The following is a 21,450-nucleotide window of genomic DNA, read 5'->3' on the forward strand; positions in this document are numbered from 1 at the left end:
TTGCTACCATGTTATCAACAATTATTATGGTATTTATAAAGCAATATTTAATGTGTTACCTATTTACTGGTGTAATCTAACTGATGCAAAGTTGAATGTGCAAGTCCATTATGTAGTGTAGCTCCTGACGAGACGGATTGTTTTATGATATCACAAAGATATTGCTATAAAGGTCAGGTCCAAATTTGCCTTGTGACCGTGATGGAATACTGAGCTTGAATCATGACCTGGTGCGCTACTTTCACTTCAAGAAATCAACAGCACAAGAATCAATGCAAACTCATATAGTCCATTTTTCATTAAATCTTTATTATAAAAATATAAAACACAGAAATTAAGTCAAACATTTCTGCCACCCCTACAAGGAAACGTTCGCTCACCCCCCTTTTAGGAATCAGTGTATACACACATGCGGTACACAGCCTTTTGCCAGCTTCCTTTTTTAATGCACTCTGGATCGACTTGACCAAGTGTTTCTGTGTTAAGCAGACAGTATATTTACACAAACATGATCCACAAAAAAATACAGATGCAGAGATGCCAAGGCCAAAGAGAGTGAACCTTGCAAAACCAGTTGAGGGAGATTTGGTAGCGGGGAAACCACTCAAGACTGACAACCAGAGAAGTGTGTCAATGAAGGCTGAACATACAGAGGAACCTTCCCAGTATTCTTACTAAACGATGGAGTGGATGGATCTACATGAAGACTACATACTATCTGGCTTCCGGGACTATCGGGCTACACTCATCGAGCCCACCATTCTCTCAATGCTAAACCAGCTCTACTTTTAACTGTCTGAGGAAAACAAACTGTGCTGCTGATGTGGAACGTTCTCAGGCTTTCGTGATATCGCACCACTATCGGACTACTGAGGATCTGCCTCTGGATTGTGTTTCAAGCTCAGCCAAGGCCTGGAGGAGGTGTCAACAGAAGCTCAGCAGTGGGGAAACCTGATGACACTGATGTACCTCCTCTCCTTTTGAAATGGTCGCAAACGTCGAATTCGGCATTGTTTTGATGTTTTTATAATTTTCTGTTCTACATTGTTGAATGATATAAAGAACGCTGACATGTTTATTTTTTTTCTGTAAATATAGTGCCTGAAATAATTGCATTTCATGTAAGAAGTGCCTTGTGGAGGAGGCAAGATTTAGATTCAGTTCCTCACATTATAATAAATTGCCTAACTATTTTAGTGGATTTCCTTCTAAAACTCATGTCAGGGCTGTTACTCTATTCTGTTCAACACCAACTTGGCAGGGCCTTTTCTGAACATAATGGAAAAGTGGGCAGAGCTGAGAGACTGGGCAAAGACTTCTCACTCCTGCTGAGGCATCTCTGTTTCTGACGGAATGGACTGAAGATACTGAACTGGAAAACTCAAAGTAGAAGAGTTTAGTGACAATAATGTTATTTTCATCAGTTTCATCTGAAATAGTTAAAATACGTACAAAAATGGAGTATACATTTTTGAAAACACTTTGTCTGAAACCTCTGCTTTAAACTCTGATGCAGTGAAGAAAAGTTCCTTACCTCGTGAGAACCAGAAGGAGAACTGTGATTGGACAAAAGTACCATCATTCAAAATCTGCTGAAGGCTGATCTAACACAGAACTAACATTAAGTCAATGCTTTACAAACACAATTTGGGATTCTGGTCCTTCATGATAGCCAAACAGAGTAGTGATGGTAATACAGTTTTGGCCAGATACAGAGAGATATCTATCTATTTGCTATTGTAGTAGGATGTTTGTAGTATTTGCATGGACACTGTCTGATTCGACAAACACCGATAAATAAATCTACTACAGAGGTTTCGGTCGAATCAACTGTTCATTGTTCTGTAGCTTATCATATACAGCAAAAAAATTAAATAACTTGCATTCATGTCTCTGCGAAAGATTAATTATTCCCTGTGCTTGAGCTGTAAGGGTCATTCTTAGTTGTGGTTTACAGAAAATAAAATATAGCTATACTCAATTCATCGTCCGATATTAGCAACGCATTCATATAGTGTGATCTGCTAAATGACTAAAATGTCAATGCAATTTAATACAACCAAGAATAGACTTCACAGTACAAGCAGTCAGGGTGGCAAAGATTACATCATTCATATAAATAGACATGTTGACAGTATAAACTGTGAACACATACATATACACTTTCATGTGATTCAAAATCATTGTTAAATACCTTTTGTGTGACTGGAGGAAGAGATTGCTTTTCTGAGGTCATACCTCGCGGTGGCATTGCCCTCGTTCTGGTGACAATGTGTCTGGTTACGGTGCATAACATTGTTGCAGCAGCTTTGTTGATACTGTTTGCACGCCACACTTTAATATTAGGATAATTTAACCATTATGTATTGCTTGAAACTGCAATGCTGAAATGCCATCCCACCCATATAAGCCTTACGAGGGTGTGAAAAAGGTATTGCTTTTTAGAGGGCCATTGTTATTGCATTCTGAGGAAAGTCTAATTTCTGCTCATTGATAGCTAGGGAAATGTAGGAAAAGGTGGGAGAAACTGAAATGTACAGCATTAAACAAAAAAGGTATTGTTTACATCAGAAGTGCTATTTCTATGAGACAGCCAGGCACTGATTTATTTTAGTTGTTGTGTATTTCGTCAGAGGGCGTGGGAGTGGTCGCTTGGGGTTCTGTAATACGCTGGTTGACGAGGGGTGTGGTGGAGTTTGGGAAAGGTGTAGAAGAGTGAGGATGAGGAGAAGAAACTCAAGAAAGTTGCTATGGTTTGGGGCTTGGTTGTGGTTTACGCTCAGGGGTCGGTGGAGTTGATGGTGGTTTTGTCACGGCCGGCCATCCCCCGGTACCAGCTGCAGTAGCCCTCTTTCTGCTGGATACAGGCGTAGTGCCGGGACTGGTAGCCGGGGTAGCCGAAGTGGGACAGCATGTCCGTCCACAGGCACTCGTTCTTTGAGGTCACAAAGCAGGGCAGGTAGTGGCAGGGCTTAATCTACAGAGAGAAGAAGCGAAACTACAGATGTAGCCGTAAAGCAGAAACATTCTATCGAGTAATGCTACAGCATACTGGTGAAGGCTCACTGTGTTTTACAGTTCGACTTGAATAAAGTTCAATTGTATCCTTTTTGATTAACCAAAATTCAGATTTATGATATGTGACAGATTTTAGGATGTTTTATTTTTCTGTGAATTGTTTTTAAATATTGACCAATTCAAAGCACAGTGAGTCTACATTCAGCAGTAAATGAACAAGGCCAAGACAGAATTAGCATTTCAGGAAAAGGTGAAGCAATGCATAATCTTGTACACAATACTTAATTTGTGGAGAATAAGATATTGATTAGGAGAAAGCGTGATTTAAGTATAAATCCCTCCAGATAATTGGGTCGACTCAAAGGGTGAGTCATGTTCTTTTTGTAGTTTGAAATTCATGACATTACAATTTAGAAACTCTAATGCATTTTATACTCTTGCTCTACAGCAGGGGTGGGCAATTCCTGTCCGAGGGCCTGATTTGGTGTTACAGTTTTGCCCCAGCTAACACACCTGACTCCAATAATCACCTAATCATGATCTTCAGTTTATAATGCAATTTGATTATTCAGTTTGCTAGGGATGGAGAAAAAGTGTGATGCCAATCAGGCCTTCGGACAGGAATTTCCCGCCCCTGCTCTACAGGATGAATGGGTGATTTCAATTCAAATGTACTTTCCTGTCGATAAGCCAGTGGAGTTCAAAGATGAATCTAATTGCTAGCCTCTGAAATGAAAGTCCACTACTTAGTTTGTAGTTTTCCCAAAGGGAATGGAGGAGAAAGCCAAAGGGACAGAAATCTGTATTGCACTGCAATTCCGTCAACATCCTTTAAACTTCTCATTTCCTTCTCACATACAGTGCATTCGGAAAGTATTCAGACCCATTGACTTTTTCCACAGTTACATTAGCCTTATTCTAAAATTGATTTAAAAAAAGATTTCTCTATCTACACACAATACCCCATAATGACAAAGCGAAAACCTTTTTTAGAAATGTTTGCAAATTTATACAAAAAACTAAACAGAAATAGCTTATTTACATAAGTATTCAGACCCTTTGCTACAGTATGAGACTTGAAATTGAGCTTAGTCTGTATCTGTAGCCAGAGGGAAGGAGCTGGAATTCAGGGTGGCGTGGATGGGAAGAGTCAACCACAATTTTATTCGCCTTATGGAGGGCTCTGCCCAGGTAGAGAGATGACCGTTCTTGCTGTTGCTGCCCCATGATTCTTTTCTGCAAGTCCTGACTATCTTTCCCAACCTATTTCTGTGCAACTTTGATAGGACAGGTATTGTATGTAGATTGATGAGGGGGAAAAAAACAATGTAATCCATTTCAGAATAAGGCTCTAAGATAAAAATGTGGAAAAAGTCAAGGGGTCTGAATACTTTCCGAATGCACTGTATAGCCTGCCAAATGTCTTTAAAGGTGAGAAATTAGAAACTGACAAAATACTGTGTTTTAGAGAAATCCAAAGAGGTGTTTCAGTAAAGGCTGTGTGTACTGTAATGACCGAGCCAGAGGAATCAACAGCAGAGAGCTTGAGGAATATGGGTGAAGCTCAACGCTTTCTTTATGGTGCAAGCATTTTCAATTAAGTTTAACTGGTTCTGGTGTTCATGGGCTATGTTATGGACACAGTTAGCTTTTTAATCATTTACTGATGCCAATGTTTTTTTTTTTATATGCTGCAGTGGATTATTTTCACATGCTTCCTGCATTCCTTAGCTGTAAATCATATTTTGTTAAAGAATGCAAAGGATGACAAAATGGTTTGAATTATTTTGGCGGAAGCGTCTGAAGTGTGACGTTCGCACTCTAGGAGATTCTTGCACTTGATATAAAACCACAGCGATGGCTGTGTCTGCACTGCCTCTGTCTGTTGACTTGTCTTCTCAGACAGTAAGCATGCTGCTTCATAGGGGTTCACACAATGAGGTGTTGTGTTCTAGCAATAGGATGCTGCTACACGTGTTTTTTATTTATTATTATTTTTTTTTTGTCCTTCCCGATTTTAAAGATTACATTTGAACTGAAATGGGCAATAAACTAAAAGAAAAACGCTTCTACCATGGCGAGTTCTGTCCAAGTTTGTTTTTCATTCCTGATGCTGACTTGCCATGTTTGGTCACAGTCATACATTCACCTCCACTGTTCTGCGTTGGCCTCAAAGACTCACTGTACGTCTAACGTGTCTTAACATTACAACCCTTTAAGCAGTTTGGGCGTGAGCAGTTTGAAAGGTGTTAGCCAGCATTTGGACTGTGTAGCTACTCCGGTCTCCTGTCTGGCAATGCACTTATTGCTGTTGACGGGAGCCGGTGATGGGCAGACCAGATGGTGTGTCTGGAGCCATGCAGTACAGGATATTTATGAGCCTGGACTGGAGCTGCACAGGAGCAGGTCCCGCATAAAGGGGGTCCGACCGAGCGCGGAATTCAGGCTTTGGAATAACAGGGAAAGTGATTCCGGTGTAGTTAAATTTAACTCACCAAGATCATTATAAATCTCTTTTCTCTCTCCTCGTCTTTCCCTCTGTCTCTTCCGTTACATTCATGGATGTGTATTATCCGTTATGATGCCAAAATGGAAAGGGGACACTTATATTCCTGACAGCTAAAACCTTACATTATATCATTCAGCCACTATCAGGAATTTAAAAGTATGTCCCTACAATCATAAAAGTTACAATAACAAAATGATTTGGTATATATTTTGATAGTCATTCTTGTATTGTGCTACACTTAAGAATAGAGGGAAAAGTTTTAAATGGTTTGGCAATGATTTCATAATTGGTTGCAGTTTATAAGCATAATCTATTTGACCCAATATATGCACGGCCACTAAAGTAATTATGGTCATAAAATGAACACATTATTTCCCCCCGCCAATTCTACAGCCAATATCCGATATCTAATAACATATGGAGATTATGAAGTGCCTTGTCATTTTCTGTGGTAAGACGTCTTCTAGATGGAGGAACAGAGATGCTCAGAGCAGGATGGTATGCTTTGCAGTAAGCAGGGTGTTCTGCCTGCCCCTGCTCCTCTTTCTGGCTCCTACTCCTCCATCTTGGCTCTGCTGCTGTTGGGTTGCTTTAGCTTCCTTATACATATCCATCTTATCCCCGGGAGCCACTTCATCCATATTCTCCCTGAGAGCGCAGTTGTTGCCACTCACCCTGCAGTTGCAGCCCAGCTGGTAGCGGTGGTTGATGCCCTTCTTCTGGGCCAGCGAGAGGCGCTCCCATGGCTGGTTGAAATTACACAGCCCGGTGTAGACCTTGCCGTCGAACACGCGGCCTGAGGGGGGAGAGAGGGTTGGTTACAGATCAGCTTTTGTTAAGCATTACATAATTCGTGATTTTTTTTTTTCATGACTTACAAAACATTCATTACAATGGTTTGTTTGTTTCCCCAAAAAAACTGAAGACTGAAAAACAATTCCTGTCATATTTCCAATGCCATGGGAAAGAGTCAGATGTCCAAAGAGTCAGATGTTATCCTTAACCTATTTTTGGCTAATTGTATAATTGCCATACCTCGCCTAGCATAAATACACCAGTCAAGCAAGTGGTCCAAAGCTTTAACTATGGTAAGACCATCTTGTACAGTAGGTCCGATATTAAACCAAAACCCCTATTTCAGAATTTCCAAAAGGTTTTCTAACTTCTATTTTTAGGTTGTTCACAGCTTACCACCAATGTCAGGATGACAATCTCTGCTGCGAACAGGTTCACCCCACACTGTAGCCCCCCAGCTAGCACTCAAACAACATGGTTGTTTGTAACAGTGTATCTATCCATTGCTAGTGCTACACTGTCCTGTTGTCATCACACGCTGAGCTGAAAGCTGGCAAACACACAACTCTTAGACCGACTTCCATATGGATTATTGGCGTCTCCTGGCAAAGTTATTAGACAATGGTGAGAGCGGCATTAGCCTGTTCCCAAATTGTAGTTGGTAAGACAGCACAAGCAGATCTGGGACCAGGCTAGTGCGGCATCCCTCTTTATAGCTAATCAGGAGGCCGTGTACTCACTCTGGGTTGATCAAAGCCCAACCCGTGGCGCTAATCTATCAGGCCTTGGCGTATTTAACATGCCTGTAATTGAGTCCTGATACAGTATGGCCCAGGGACCCAAGACCAAATTAGAGACTCACTCCCCAAACCAGAGCTAGAGCTGCTGCCTGGCCTGGATGACTGATGTCATCATCACCCAGCCACAATAAACACACACTTGTGTTGCCGGGGTGATTTCCTTCCTCATGTTTCATTGGCTTCGTTTGGGTTTGGGACGTAGTGATGGGAACATTCAACACACAGCTAAACAGTATGACGGCCTTAGGTCTCACTAAACTGCTCTCCAACTTCATAGCAACTCATAGGTTCAGAGAGTTTCTATCTACAAGCCATCGGATTGCCAAACACTTGAATTGGACTGACCACTTGCGCTGACTCTCCACACCTTAGCAGACATGCGCTCACGCACACACCCACACTGACATACACTCATCCACACACACACACAGTTGAAGTCGGAAGTTTACATACCACTTAGCCAAATACATTTAAACTGCGTTTTTAACAATTCCTGACATTTAATCCTAGTAAAAATTCCCTGTCTTCGGTCAGTTAGGATCACCACTTTATTTTAAGAATGTGAACTGTCAGAATAATAGTGTAGAGTGATTTTATTTCAGCTTTTATTTCTTTCATCACATTCCCAGTGGGTCAGAAGTTTACATACACTCAATTAGTATTTGGTTGCATTGCCTTTAAATTGTTTAACTTGTGTCAAAAGTTTCGGGTAACCTTCCACAAGCTTCCCACAATAAGTTGGGTGAATTTTGGCCCATGACAGAGCTGGTGTAACTGAGTCAGGTTTGTAGGCCTCCTTGCTCGCGCACGCTTTTTCAGTTCTGCCGACAGATGTTCTATAGTATTGAGGTTAGGGCTTTGTGATGGCCACTCCAATACCTTGACTTTGTTGTCCTTTAGCCATTTTGCCACAACTTTGGAAGTATGCTTGGGGTCATTTGTCCATTTGTAAAACCCATTTGCGACCAAGCTTTAACTTCCTGACTGATGTCTTGATGTTGCTTCAATCTAACCAACTAATATTTTCCTTATCATGATGCCATCTATTTTGTTAAGTGCACCAGTCCCTCCTGCAGCAAAGCACTCCCACAATATGACGCTGCCACCCCCGTGCTTCACAGTTGGGATGGTGTTCTTCGGCTTGCATGCCTCCCCCTTTTTCTTCCAAACATAACGATGGTCATTATGGCCAAACAGTTCTATTTTTGTTTAATCAGACCAGAGGACATTTCTCCAAAAAGTACGATCTTTGTCCCCATGTGCAGTTGCAAACCATAGTCTGGCTTTTTTTTAAATAGCGGTTTCGGAGCAGTGGCTTCTTCCTTGCTGAGCGGCCTTTCTGGTTATCGATATAGGACTCGTTTTACTGTGGATATAGATACTTTTGTACCTGTTTCCTCCAGCATCTTCAAGGTCCTTTGCTGCTGTTCTGTGATTGATTTGCACTTTTCGCACCAAAGTACGTTCATCTCTAGGAGACAGAACGCATCTCCTTCGGTATGAAGGCTGCGTGGTGTGTATACTTGCGTACTATTTTTTTTTGTACAGATGAACGTGGTACCTTCAGGTGTTTGGAAATTGCTCCCAAGGATAAACCAGACTTGTGGAGGTCTACAATTTATTTTTTTTCTGAGGTCTTGGCTGTTTTCTTTTCAATTTCCCATGATGTCAAGCAAAGAGGCACTGAGTTTAAAGGTAGGCCTTGAAATACATCCACAGGTACACCTCCAATTGACTCAAATGATGTCAATTAGCCTATCAGAAGCTTCTAAAGCCATGACACAATTTTCTGTGATTTTCCAAGCTGTTTAAAGGCACAGTCAACTTAGTGTATGTAAACTTCTGACCCACTGGAATAAGTGAAATAATCTGTCTGTAAACAATTGTTGGAAAAATTACTAGTGTCATGCAGGCAGTAGATGTCCTAACCGACTTGCCAAAACTATAGATTGTTAACAAGAAATTTGTAGTGGTTGAAAAACGAGTTTTAATGACGCCAACCTAAGTGTATGTAAACTTCCGACTTCAACTGTGCATTCATACTACAAACACGTGTGCGCGCAGCATGCAAGGAAGCATTTAGTTGGACGGTGTATCCTGTACATACAACTAATGAATTGAAGTTGAACTTGATAAATGCCTGCCTGCACTGGAAACGCCAGAACTTCTCGCTAGAACTGTTCATTATAAGAGGGAAAAGTTCTGCTGTTTACGCCCCAAAGGAGAAGGAAATGCTTCAAAAATTAAGTGCCCCCCTGCCTCTCACAGACGGGAGGTTATATATAGTGGGAAAGTTTGTCACAGAGCAGTCAAGAAGTCTTCAGGGAGGGGGTTGCATTTAAACAAAAAAAACTGGGGCTGCTGTTAGCAACGCTGCCATTGTTGTAGGACGTGCTGCAGAGAGGGAGTTAGGGAAACGGGCCTGGGAGATCAAGCTGGCGTCAACTCCACTGATGTGCTTGCTTGCCTCGCTAATTTGTTTTTGGTAATGTGCTTCTGAGGCAGCTCGTGAGGCTGTTTTTATTGCTTATTAATAGCTCTTAATGGAAAGACATTGTTTCTGGCACCACCATGACAACTGTGCAGCCCGCCAAGTACATTAGATAGCTGCTTTTCAGATCAGTGGTACTGTATGGTTGAATAGTGACTCACCTGTGATCAGGTACTGGTACTTGTTGATGTCGAACTTGACTCCACACAAACTCTCAGAGGCATCTGTGTAGATGTGCTGAACGTGCTGCATTTTGTTGAATCCTTTGTACATCTGCAAAACAGACCATGACAAACAGTCTTATAACGATTATAATCTGGAATGAAGATCGCACTTGTTCTTGCTTCTGACGCAACTGGATTTATTGAGTTCTCGAAGTTGTCAGGAATCCACAACAATAAACAAACGCAGTATAATGAGATATTGCTTCCAAGAATTCAGTGTAGTAGAGGAAGAGGCCACTGATGCTATCATTTAAGCACATGAAAATGAACATAATTACAGGACATAATGAAGACGTGACTTTGGGGTTGAACCGTGGGTCCACCCATTGAGTTCAGGTGCGCGGAACACAAACGCTGCCGGACAAAGTAAATGTTTGCACTGGGATTTGTGTTTGGTCCGTCGTGATTTATTTGTCTGGGAACAACAGGAAATCCCTGTTTAGACACAGCTATTCTTGGAAATAACAGGACAAGCCGTGAAAGAGGCGAGCCATTGGGACCTAAAACGGGGGATTTCTGGGAAAATGTTTCTAGGGGCAACAAAGCCCACTCTTCATGATTTATTTACTGAGAGGCGACTGTCTTTAGGCCATTACAACTACGTTGGATTCCTTTGGCCAAACAAATACTCAAACACACTTAACTTGGATTAGCCAAACCTTCTTGCCACAGGGCCAAGCGTTAAAGAGGTGATGATGAAAACAATGTCTAATCCTCTGTAACATACTCTTGTGGCACTTAATGGAAAAGCTTGGCCATTTCACGGCATCTGTGAACTCATGTTTTGGTTATAAGAATTAGGGATTGCACTATAACTAAAGTGATACTGCTACAGTAACCTAGTCATACACTGCATCATTTTAGTAGGCCTACAGTGATAACTGGTCTCCTAGTTTCAAAGCCTATGAGCTTGTTAGTGATTCTTATTGCCTGGTGCTGTTTTCCAGAGTGCAGTTATGCTCTTCAAGGTATGGGCCAGATTATGTAAAACTCGGGCTGAATAATGCGATGATGGCTTACCTTCATCTGTTTGACCGTGTAACGCATGGTGCCAAAAGGCCCATCCTTCATTAACTTCTTGCCCACCACTTTGGCACGGATCACTGTCGACCAAAGACACAAGCACAGAATTAGTCAATTATGCAATGGACAGAGATTGGAAAGCCTCTAGCTGCCAAATCCAGCATATTGAATGATTTCCTGAATTTAGGTCACATCAGAGCAAGACTACTACTTTTTAGTGAGTAGTTCTGAAAGTAGCGCCCAGGAGATGAGACGTTTATTTTTACTATTTTCTACATCTGGAGCCAGGCTAATGGTTGTGAGCATCAAAAAGAGAAGCCTAAATACAGTAGTAAGTCCAATATGTGTTCAAGATATCACCCTTACAGATGCTTTAGCTAGAATTAGGACCCTAGAATGCAGTGGGCTGTTCATTGCTTTTCCAAAGCTTATTAAAAACCCAGCCCCTAGAGGAGAGACCCATGGAAGATTTTGTAAGGGTTTGGCTCAGTTTATAATCTATTAATTTGTTTTTATAGATTGCTTCTGCTTGGCAAACAAGTCCAATGGAAGACTAGGATCTAGCATTTGAATTTGACTAAGGCCAAAGCAGTTCTTCTTCAGGACAGTGAAAATGAGGCCGCAGCTTTATTACTACCTCCCTCCTGCCTTATCCCTGTATCGTAAAACCATGTCTCCACTGTTTAAACAACCTCCTTTCTTTACATTCTGCACAGGGTGGAAAAAGATCTTATCAGTGCTGCTCACCCTCATGTAAACAGCGGCTAGGTGACACAGTTTGGCTGTGGAATCACCTTGTTTGCTTTCACTCCTTTTAAAGTAAGTGGGTCCGTTGTGAGGGGGAAATCGGCTTATGAGCGAAGCCTCATTTAGGCCAGTGAATCGGGTCCTCCCCAGAGTACTTGTATCAGAGCTCTGGGGCCCCTCGGGAGAATGGGCAGTGAAAGGGTAGTCCACATGCAGTCGACTTGAGTCAAGTTCACCTGCTCCCCGCCGCCTGACAGCCACAGACATAACTAACGGTGGGGATGTTTATCTTTCCTCTCCGGAATGTTCTTTCTACATTCCTTTGAGGTTCACATTCTCGAGCCAGTGAGGGGGGGAGGAGGGGTGGGGAAGGGAAGCGTGTCTCACTCCTCTAGATAGAGTGAAGAAGGGCTGTACTGTAACATCTCCTCTTATAGCGTCATAGTATGTATTTAAGTCCCAGACACAAAGGGAGTCTAAAGGAAAAGCGGCACTCCTGGTGGTTTATGAATAGAAAAGTCTCCTAGAAGATGCCGGTGAGATGACATCAACACCTTCAATGGAGCTCACATTTTCACCTGCCAGTTTAGAATGACATGGCTCTAATAGAGCATCATCCATCCAGTTTGATAGCTGTTAGAGAATCACACATCCATGTACAAGGCAACGATTATGTTAAACCTATTCAGGTGATCTATTCTCCTTGCGTTCTTGGTGACCTTTTTGAGCCAATGTACCCAAGGACATCTGCTCTATTAATCTGTCAACTCGCATATTATGAGCCTCAAAGCATTGTTACCTAACCAGTCTCTGCTACGCAGAGTCAAATGAATGGTACTTTCACTGATGTAATTGTATGGAGCATAAGCACTATTACTGTGGAATGTGAAGATATGAAACATATGATACTCTGATCCCTCCTTATGTAATGTTGATGCACTGATCCCTCATAATGCACTGATCCCTCAAACTATTTTCAGAAGCCAGTAGCCGAAAACCGGCCTTCCCCTTAAAACCTGAACTCCATTGCAAAGACTGCTTTCCCCACCCAAACGATAAGACTCCAATTCCAAAGAGCTTTGCGTTGAGCCTTCAACTGTTATTAGGCGTAGGAGTCATAGGTCATATCGCTGAACAAGAGTCCAACAGTAACACCAAACGCTCTTTGTGGCAGGATACGCTCGCCACTGGGTGGGCAACCACTAATTGGGTGGTGCTGAAGTCATTGCCTGGTGGAATGTGTGAAAGGCCGCAGCTGCTGGTGAGACAGAGGATTTGTGTTATTCCCTACAGTGACCCTTTGACCTCCAAGGGAAGGGCCCTGAGTAGATCTCAGAATGCTAGCTATATTTACTCCTGACCACCGAGTTCTCTTTCAATATGCCTCTAAAGGCTAGGTCTGGGCCCCAGTGTCAGAAATGACCAAGTTGTGAGTGTATATGTAATCCAATTCTAAGCCCAAGCACTGCATAAGATATCCACCTGATCAGCACTGGTTAGTTTAGCTGTAATCGGCACTGCAGCTAGGGAATCTCTTGCAGCTCTATATAGAGTTAGTGCCCCCTGCTCTCTCTCTCTGTGTGCTGCAACACACGAATAGCAATTACAGGCGAGTGCTATTCTCCTGTTTCTGCCGCATACATATTAATGTTTTGCAGTGGATTTGACATACATTCCCAGTGGAAAGTAAATGGATTTTTCTTAATAAGAAGTAACTGGGGTATGACAGAGAAAGTAATTGAATTAATTTAGCACAGTATCTCTTCCCCGAAGCATGGGATTACTAAACTATGCATTCAAATGCTAATCGCAACACAAGTGGGAATGTAATTCAATCAAGCAGTTTAAGCCTCCTCCTGCTTTACATTTTGCCTGTGACTCTTGTGAGGCACCTCAGGCTAAATTGTGATTACAGCAAACCGATTGCGTGATGAGGGGAAAAGTCACCATGACAAGGTTGAAATAGATGGTCATATGAAGAGGGGAAGAAAATGTGGTTGTGTATAACCAGAGTTGTGAACTGTGTGTGTGGTGATAAGCGAGGGAGAGCGAGACTGATTCTGAACATGATCTGAGTGTGTGGGGGGGGGGGGGGGGGGGGGATAATGCTACTTAGTATGACACTCACTGGATACCCAACTCAAAAAAGAAACCACTCTTAAGTACTCTTCCTCTTTGAGGTGTCGGAGCTGACCACACCCGTAGTGGGATTACACTTGACCTGACTAGAAAAGTAATGTCCGCACCAGTTCACCGACGAGACAGACACAACTTAACCAACATGGGAGGTGTAGGTCTGATTTTAAAAAGTAAGGCACTATATAGGGAACAGGGTACTATTTCAGAAGCAGTCATGGACTACACTGGTGATTTTTGAAGTTAAGCGGTCTGCAGACAAGGGATGGCTTAAACGCTCTATGCCTGTCAAACAGGGTGTACATGTACACCTCTTAACCTGTTTTAACAGGAAGGAACGCTGGCCTTATGGAATGAAGCTGCTTTGAACGCACCGAGCTGATCCCAGATGACATAATGTTCCTCATAATATGGGACCATCTATGCCCTCTGCCAGTTGGGAAGAAAAGTGGGTAGCATAGTAGAGAATAGTATTGGGTTTTGCATTATTGCAACCTATAGTAACTGTAGCTCATTGCTTCCCTCGCCAGGTCTCCCAAGAGAAAGGACAGGGTAACTTGAGGACCTCCCTCCTCAACACTCTGAGAACTAGCTTACACCAGGCTAAACGACTGTACATGTTTCTCCAAGGTTATTATCCCAGGCCAAGTCACACTTACCCACAGCAGTAATCTTCTGTATTGAATCGGTGCATGGTACGAGATTGTAAAGGTCTGCTCCTGACACCTCAGCTCCTTGGGATATTAAACACCAGGGCCAAAGTGTAGCTAGGGCCGGCCGAAACGCTAATCTGCTGCATGAAAAGCTTTAGAAAAACAGCCTTCCCCTCTGTTCCAATGTGAATGGGCTGTTTCAGTCACCAAGTAAAATTGCAGCCCAGTAGGTCTGCTGTGCACCAAAAGTAATCTCTCTGTCTGTATGCAGCAAGAAAAAGAATTGTCAGGAAATGGCTGACTTGTCTAGAAATCCAAGGAAGGGTTCATTGAGAACGTATATCAGCTGACCTAGTTGGAACTCCTTAAGTTGATTTGCAAAGTTACCCTCAAGTTATTTGGAGTTGGTCTTTGACATGTTTTTTTCCTCTTTGTTGTACCCTCATTTCCTCAATTCAAAATGTCTATCTGAGCGGGTGCTGCTAGTGATTATGGAGCAGGGCCTATGAAACAACGGGAGCAGGCTTTGAACTCACCTCTGGCTCTTAAAATTGGGATGATTCATGTTCTACAGTGTCACCTTTTGAAGTTGACAGTGGAAATGAGTCCCTCTCCTCACTCAGCGCTACACCTGAGGGGAGCTTAAGGTCACCATTTGCATTTTAACCCGCATCTAGATGTTCCGTGTGTGTGTGTGTGTGTGTTTAAACCATAGCCATTTGACCATAGTCCTCAAATAGTAGTTAGCCCAAGGGTTTTTGGCAACTATTGTAGATTTAGCTTTAGTCCTTAAAATACCTTTTAGTCTTAATCACATTTTTGTCATTTCATCCTTCGTTAGTTTTAGTTATCAGTCGACTAAAACTGAGGACAATTAGTTTAGTCAGTGCATTTATTTCTATTAAATAATGAATATTTAAGCTACTTAACTTCCATCATGTGCACATTCAAATCGCCTTGTCCAACTATCCCCTCGTATACCTTAGATGGCAACATTGATATTGTGGTAGATTGTATCCAATGCCAGACATAATTAACCATATAGGCTATAAAGCCTTGGCTACAGGTGAAACACTTTACAGCTCAGATTTTCTGCCCATCACAACCGTCAAGGGGGTAAATAAGTGGTTTACTTGATAAGGGGAGAATTTGAGCTTTAAAAAAATGCCAGAAGTATTACTGTACTCCTAATATTCAACGAAGAGCATTTGTTTTTACCATTGGGGGGGGAAAATCAACCGTAACTCGCATTTGCAGACCACGGTGCGAGAGCGGCAACAGATGAATGAATAACAGCGCGCATGGGAAAATGGAGCTTCTGATGTTGTCAGAGAAAAAAATTGCCTACATGAAAGTAGGAGCGAGTAAACATTGAGTGTGTTTACATGCACACTAATTTGATTTTAAACTGATTATAGTAAAAGGCTGAGTATGGCATTAGTCGTGTAAACACCTTACTCGGCATGAGGCCATAAATGAAGTTGGCATACGCCGATTAAAACACCTGGTTTTCTGAGCAATCTTTTGAATGATAAGGACATGTAAACAGCTTAATCGGCGTTCCAGTGGCGTATTTGATCTGCGCATGTGCCTGCACCAGGTAGTGCAAGCTTCCCTCTTATGCGTGACTGAAGTGAGTTCAGAAAAACTTAAAGTATACTTCTTCTAAATAGTTTTCACGTAGAAACTTTACAGTGCATTCGGAAAGTATTCAGACACCTTGACCTTTTCCACGTTTTGTTACGTTTCAGCCTTATTCTAAAATTGATGATTTTTATTTATTTAAATCAATCTACACACAATACCCCAGTATTCAGAACCTTTGATATGAGACTGTTTCCATTGATCATCCATGAGATGTTTCTACAACTTGATTGGAGTCCACCTGTGGTAAATTCAGTTGATTGGACATGATTTGGAAAGGCATACACCTGTCTATATAAAATCCCACAGTTGACAGTGCATGTCAGAGTCAAAATCAAGCAATGAGGTCGATGGAATTGTCCATAGAGCTCCGAGACAGGATTGTAGGCACAGATTTGGGGAAAGGTACCAAAACATTTCTGCAGCATTGAAGGTCCCAAGAACACATTGGCCTCCATTCTTAAATTGAAGTTTGGAACCATCAAGACTCTTCCTAGAGCTGGCCTCCAGGCCGAACTGAGCAATCGGGGACAAGGGCATTGGTCAGGGAGGTGACCAAGAACCCAATGGTCACTCTGACAGAGCTACAGAGTTCCTTTGTAGAGATGGGAGAACCTTCCAGAAGGACAACCATCTATGCAGCACCAATCAGGCCTTCTAGTTGAAGTTAGTTACAAGTCAAGTGGCCAGGCTTCGCATGAGTTCAGAAGATTGACGAGTGACTGAAGTGATTGCCTGGAGGTGTGTGGGAGAGCTCAATCAGATTGCGCAACTGAAATATGTGAATTCTGCCAATGAGAGGATAGCATGAAATATTCTGCATGCATGCTTGGAATTGGACAAAACCTATAAATTTGCTTCATGTCAAATTAAATGTCCATTAGTCTCACAGGGAATTCTCGTCACATTTGTCAACTAAAATGAAAAGTAATTTGTAATAGTTATTGTTTTTTTCCCCCCAGGGTATCTCGTCTCATCAGTTTGTCAGGAAAAATAGGTTGACGAAATAAACAGCCTTTGTTGAAAGTACTGTTCAAATGAAATGGGGGGAGGGGAGATGAGGATAAAGGCACATTTTATAACTCATATCTTTCATAGGGAATATTTTGTAGGTATAGATCTGCATACAGTATGTTTTAGGGGTATTTTGACACTAAGGTTTATCAAAAGGTGACATTTTCTTTTAAACATTCATCAAACGCCAGTGAAGTGATGCAATGCAAGGCCACGTAAAGCTTTTGGAACTGTGGACAAGACTTTTTGGACAAGACTGTAGCACATGTTTGTTTGGACATGCCCAGGAGACACAAATCAGAATATCCATCTTAACTCTAGGTGTTGCCAGGAGAACTGTTATCCTTCACTGTCCAAAAACATAATGTTCATGCCAAACTCCATTTCCAGTTGGCTTACAACACAAGAGCTATTGGAATTTTACATGTGAAATCTTGCCTAAAAATGTCATCAGTTGCATAATAATTATGCAATAGTCATCATAAGCTTACATGTTCATGATAACTGCACTAAAGCCCTATCCTAACAAAAGTCCAACACTATCTTTTATTTACAGTCTAACTGAATGCAATAGCCTTCTACATGATGAAATCTGATCCTGGCTTTGGCATTATGGCATGTTTACAGTTATGTTTTTATCGGGACTACTGTGACACTGTCCCTTGCAGTGGGAGGGAAGAGGCGTCCCTAGTTCTGTGCACGCTACAGGCATTCCCGGCGCACTTCTGGCTGAACCAAGACCTTGGAAATGGAATTTGGAGCTCTCAAATGCTCACTTGCAGCCATTAAAGCCAGGCCTAGATTCTGGCCCACTAGGCTCCACTCCTTGCCAATGGGATGAGCCAATTTAGGGGACATGAAAGGCAGGGTGACACCTGACTGCTTGTGACACTAACATCTTCAACACAATGGAACCAGGTCACCAACTAGCATAAGTCCCAATAATTATAATTAAATACGAGGCAATGCTCATCAATGCTGAGGAAATGTTTGCATAAATATGTTGGCGTTTGACATGAATGGTCAACCTGCCACTTGTGAGAGGGTGTTATTTTTAAACCGTTGCCATATGTTGAAAAGTCAACATCGCTTTCTCTCCTCTGACCTCGTCAGGCTTCAGTCATAGTTCACTGGCTGGACTAGGGATCACTGCAGAAAAAAACATGACATCATAGTTGTGTCCTCAGGAAGACTCCGCCCATGGAACAGCTCTGATGTCCACTTCTCCTCCGCTCCGGGGCATTGGACCACTCTATGCTACCCTAATTGACGTTTGATGGCTGTGTCTGACAAAGGGGTGTGTGGGATGGATGGATGGATGGATGGATGGATGACTGACTGACTGACTGACTGACTGGTCAAACACACACTCTGCCTGCTGCCAGCAGTTCCGTTCCACAATACAAGAGAGCTGCACACCGTTCTCCTAATACCGTATATTCCAGTGGACTCCTCTCTTTCACTCTACCTTTTCCCTCCTGCTTTAGACCCCCACAACACTTATTATTGTTTAGGCTTATCAAATAATCCCTTACTCCTTTTCAGGAATGAGTCTCCTGCAGCAACAGCTCAGGTTGGACTGGCATTCCTCGATGACAACAGCTGAGTTAATGTTATTCTGGCATAGCCTGTGCATGCATGACCCAGTGGTACAACTAGCTTTACAAAGCCGCCACCCTCAGAGCAGGAGGCCAACGAAATCTCAGCTACAAGTGGGTCCGAGGACCAGCCCCAAAAGAAAATATACCTGGAATCAACACAGAAAATACCAGTGCACCTAAGTCAATAACCAAGACTTTTATTATACCAATGCTGACTCCATATCTATATCAAATGCATGAATGGAATGAATCAGCCCCCCCTTTGGAAAGTAAACATGTGCTTTCATAGAGGAGCACAAACACTTGAAGGGCAATGCTATACCAATAGGACTGTAGAATTAACAAGTTGATTGCAAGAGCACTTGCTTAACATTCCTAGCCAAGTCTTGGCTCTTACATCTTATGGAAAGCCAGACAGAACAGAGCATCCAAGAACAGTAGCTAGTCTCCACTTCAAATCTGCCATTGGTAACCTCCACACATGGGTGCAATATTCAGTCAGCAGTAAAAACCCCTTGGCTGGCTACTGTCTGCCAGTTCTGTTCTGGTTTATTGCTCAGCAAGTGGTCATTTAGCTCTGAAAGACATTATGATCAGTGGGACCTGTTTCCATGGATACCGTTCCCATTAACTCTTCCCTCTCATCAGAGCAAGGGGAAATGAAGTAAAGCTTCCTCTCTCTTGACTCACAAATTTGAGATGACGCATTTATTTAGACTACTCAAAGCGTACTGTTGTAGTAAACCTTTAGCCTACGAGCCATCTGATACTTGCAAACTGGTATATTCTGACAGTCTGTTTTAAATGTGCTTTTAGGTGATGGTTCCACTTTACGCATAACTTTGTTTGGCAGAGATTTACCCATTACTAGAAGTCCCACAAAGTTGCATCGCTTTATATTAACAAGTTTATTGTTCTAATATAGTCCATGTATGCAGAATATCACAAAACCACTGCAAACATATATTTCAATAGAGAAAATATTTTAGTTGGCATAACATATGTGGCCACAAACCATACGACTTACCTATGTCAGAGTTGCAGTACGCATCTTGCGGGTGCGACAGAGCACACGAGCACGCCTCTGTGAGTTGATGAATCTGAAGGCTGCTGAAAACGAACAGCAAGCTGAGCAGTCGGTGACAGAGGGACTGCATTTTTAGTGCGTAAAATCTCCCTCGCTGTCTTTACTTTACTACAAAAAGTTATGTCGCCGAATAGTTATTCAAAGTCTGTCCCGAGTTGAGCTCTTGTCTGCTTCAGTGGGTATGTCCAACTACTCTCCGGTCAGAGTATTGCCTGTCACTGGGTCTCAGAGCGCGAGTCACAAATTACTATAGTGCGCGAGACGCTGGAACGCCACCCACCTCGCCAGATTTCGCGGCACGACAGCCAATCACGACTCGAGCCGTCGATGATGTCATCAAGAATAACAGATGCGTGACATATTGGAATTGACTTTACAATGCTTGTCTATTTTTTTTTTTTTTTTCAAAATTATTATTTTCCCCCTTTTCACTTTTGTCAGCCCTAAAACATTCCAGTCTGAGTAAAAACCGCTGGAAATTGCTCATTGAATGGAAAACCATATTTTTTTTATTTATTAAACTAGGCAAGGCAGTTAAGAACAAATTCTTATTTACAATGATGGCCTACCAAGGCCAAACCCTGACAACGCTGGGCCAATTGTGTGCCGCCCTATGGGACTCCCAATCACAGTCGGATGTGATACAGCCTGGATTTGAACCAGGGACTGTAGTGATGTCCATATGAGCCTGATGTAATGTTTCATACATACAAGGATCATTTATTTATTATAATTAATGGAAAACTTGCCACTTATTTGTTTTTGTTATTACCATGTTTTGTTAATTTTAACAATGAAACAGCAACATGTACAAATTAGGTTTCCTTTGGGTGTATCAGAAAGACATGGTTTGGTGGTTTTTCCAGGCTCACCACTAAATGCCCATTTATGTTCAGTGAACTTCTGTAGCATTTTCTGGTCAGTGATCAAAGCTCAATTCTAGGCAGTAATGAACTCCATTTGTTTACACCATACCTTTTCATATTTTCCAAAAAAACTTGGCCTCTAGACAGTTTTGCACCTGTTGTATAAAATTGTATGCTTATGAATACACCTCTGAGAACCACAGAACCCTTTTATACCTTTGAAAAGACATTCCAAATCACTTCTGTGTATTGGCATTAGTCTCACAACCAGCCTCATTTTCAAAAACTTCTCATGCTGAAGTTGAGAGAGAGAGAAGAGTGTTATTCAATTGACCCAGTGTGTGCGCTGGTAAAATCCTTCACGCTGGCTACAATCTCTAGAATTAGACAAATTTAAGTTTAATCAGTTTTTTCTCGCCTCTGTTTTTATGTAATGGTTCAGGAACCTGAGTGGAGATATCGCTGTGTGTGGAGGCTGATCTGTGGCGAGTTATATAACAAAGCCAGAGTAATCCCAGGCTAATGAACTATGACCCTATAGCCCCTCTCATGAAAACCTTTTAGAACGCTTTCTGTTAACCTCAATAGGAACAGGCCCAGCAGGCAAGGCTGGTGGAAATGACGTCATTACAATAAGCTAACAACTCAGAACTGGTCAAGTATGTTTATTTTTTTTGTTTTTCTTTCTTTAGGTTATGTGGCCCACAAAGACATATACAAGTGGTGTGTGTGCAACAGTGTATTGCATGCAGTAGGCCTTTGTCTGTCTGTTTCATTTAACAACAGTAAAGGACGTAAAGGAAGTGTGTCTGTCATACGCAGATCATGTTATGACTACAATA

At 42.1% G+C, this 21,450-nt stretch overlaps 2 protein-coding genes across 2 annotated transcripts in view; one reads left to right on the forward strand and one right to left on the reverse strand.

Moving 5' to 3' along the window:
- LOC115198696 (synapsin-3) overlaps positions 1–21,450 on the forward strand; it is a 118,208-nt gene that overhangs the window by 51,289 nt on the left and 45,469 nt on the right. The window lies entirely within an intron of this gene.
- LOC115198697 (metalloproteinase inhibitor 3) lies at positions 289–19,983 on the reverse strand. The gene is made up of 5 exons (XM_029760855.1): positions 19,683–19,983; positions 10,858–10,940; positions 9,775–9,886; positions 6,202–6,323; positions 289–2,977 (listed from the first exon to the last, which is right to left on the reverse strand). Exons 1-5 carry the CDS (start codon positions 19,810–19,812, stop codon positions 2,780–2,782), a joined length of 645 nt encoding a protein of 214 aa, XP_029616715.1. The 5' UTR covers positions 19,813–19,983; the 3' UTR covers positions 289–2,779.

The sequence above is a fragment of the Salmo trutta genome, chromosome 8 (assembly GCF_901001165.1).
Source record: "Salmo trutta chromosome 8, fSalTru1.1, whole genome shotgun sequence".
Classification (NCBI taxonomy): Eukaryota; Metazoa; Chordata; class Actinopteri; order Salmoniformes; family Salmonidae; genus Salmo; species Salmo trutta.

What these genes read in the sequence shown, in the direction of transcription:
- LOC115198697 (XM_029760855.1), bottom strand. Translation starts at nt 19,812, where the DNA reads ATGCAGTCCCTCTGTCACCGACTGCTCAGCTTGCTGTTCGTTTTCAGC. An exon ending in GTACTGCAACTCTGACATAG is followed by an intron (nt 10,941 to 19,682) that starts GTAAGTCGTATG and finishes TTTGGTCGACAG; the next exon opens with TGATCCGTGCCAAAGTGGTG. An exon ending in GTACCAGTACCTGATCACAG is followed by an intron (nt 6,324 to 9,774) that starts GTGAGTCACTAT and finishes CTCCCCCCTCAG; the next exon opens with GCCGCGTGTTCGACGGCAAG.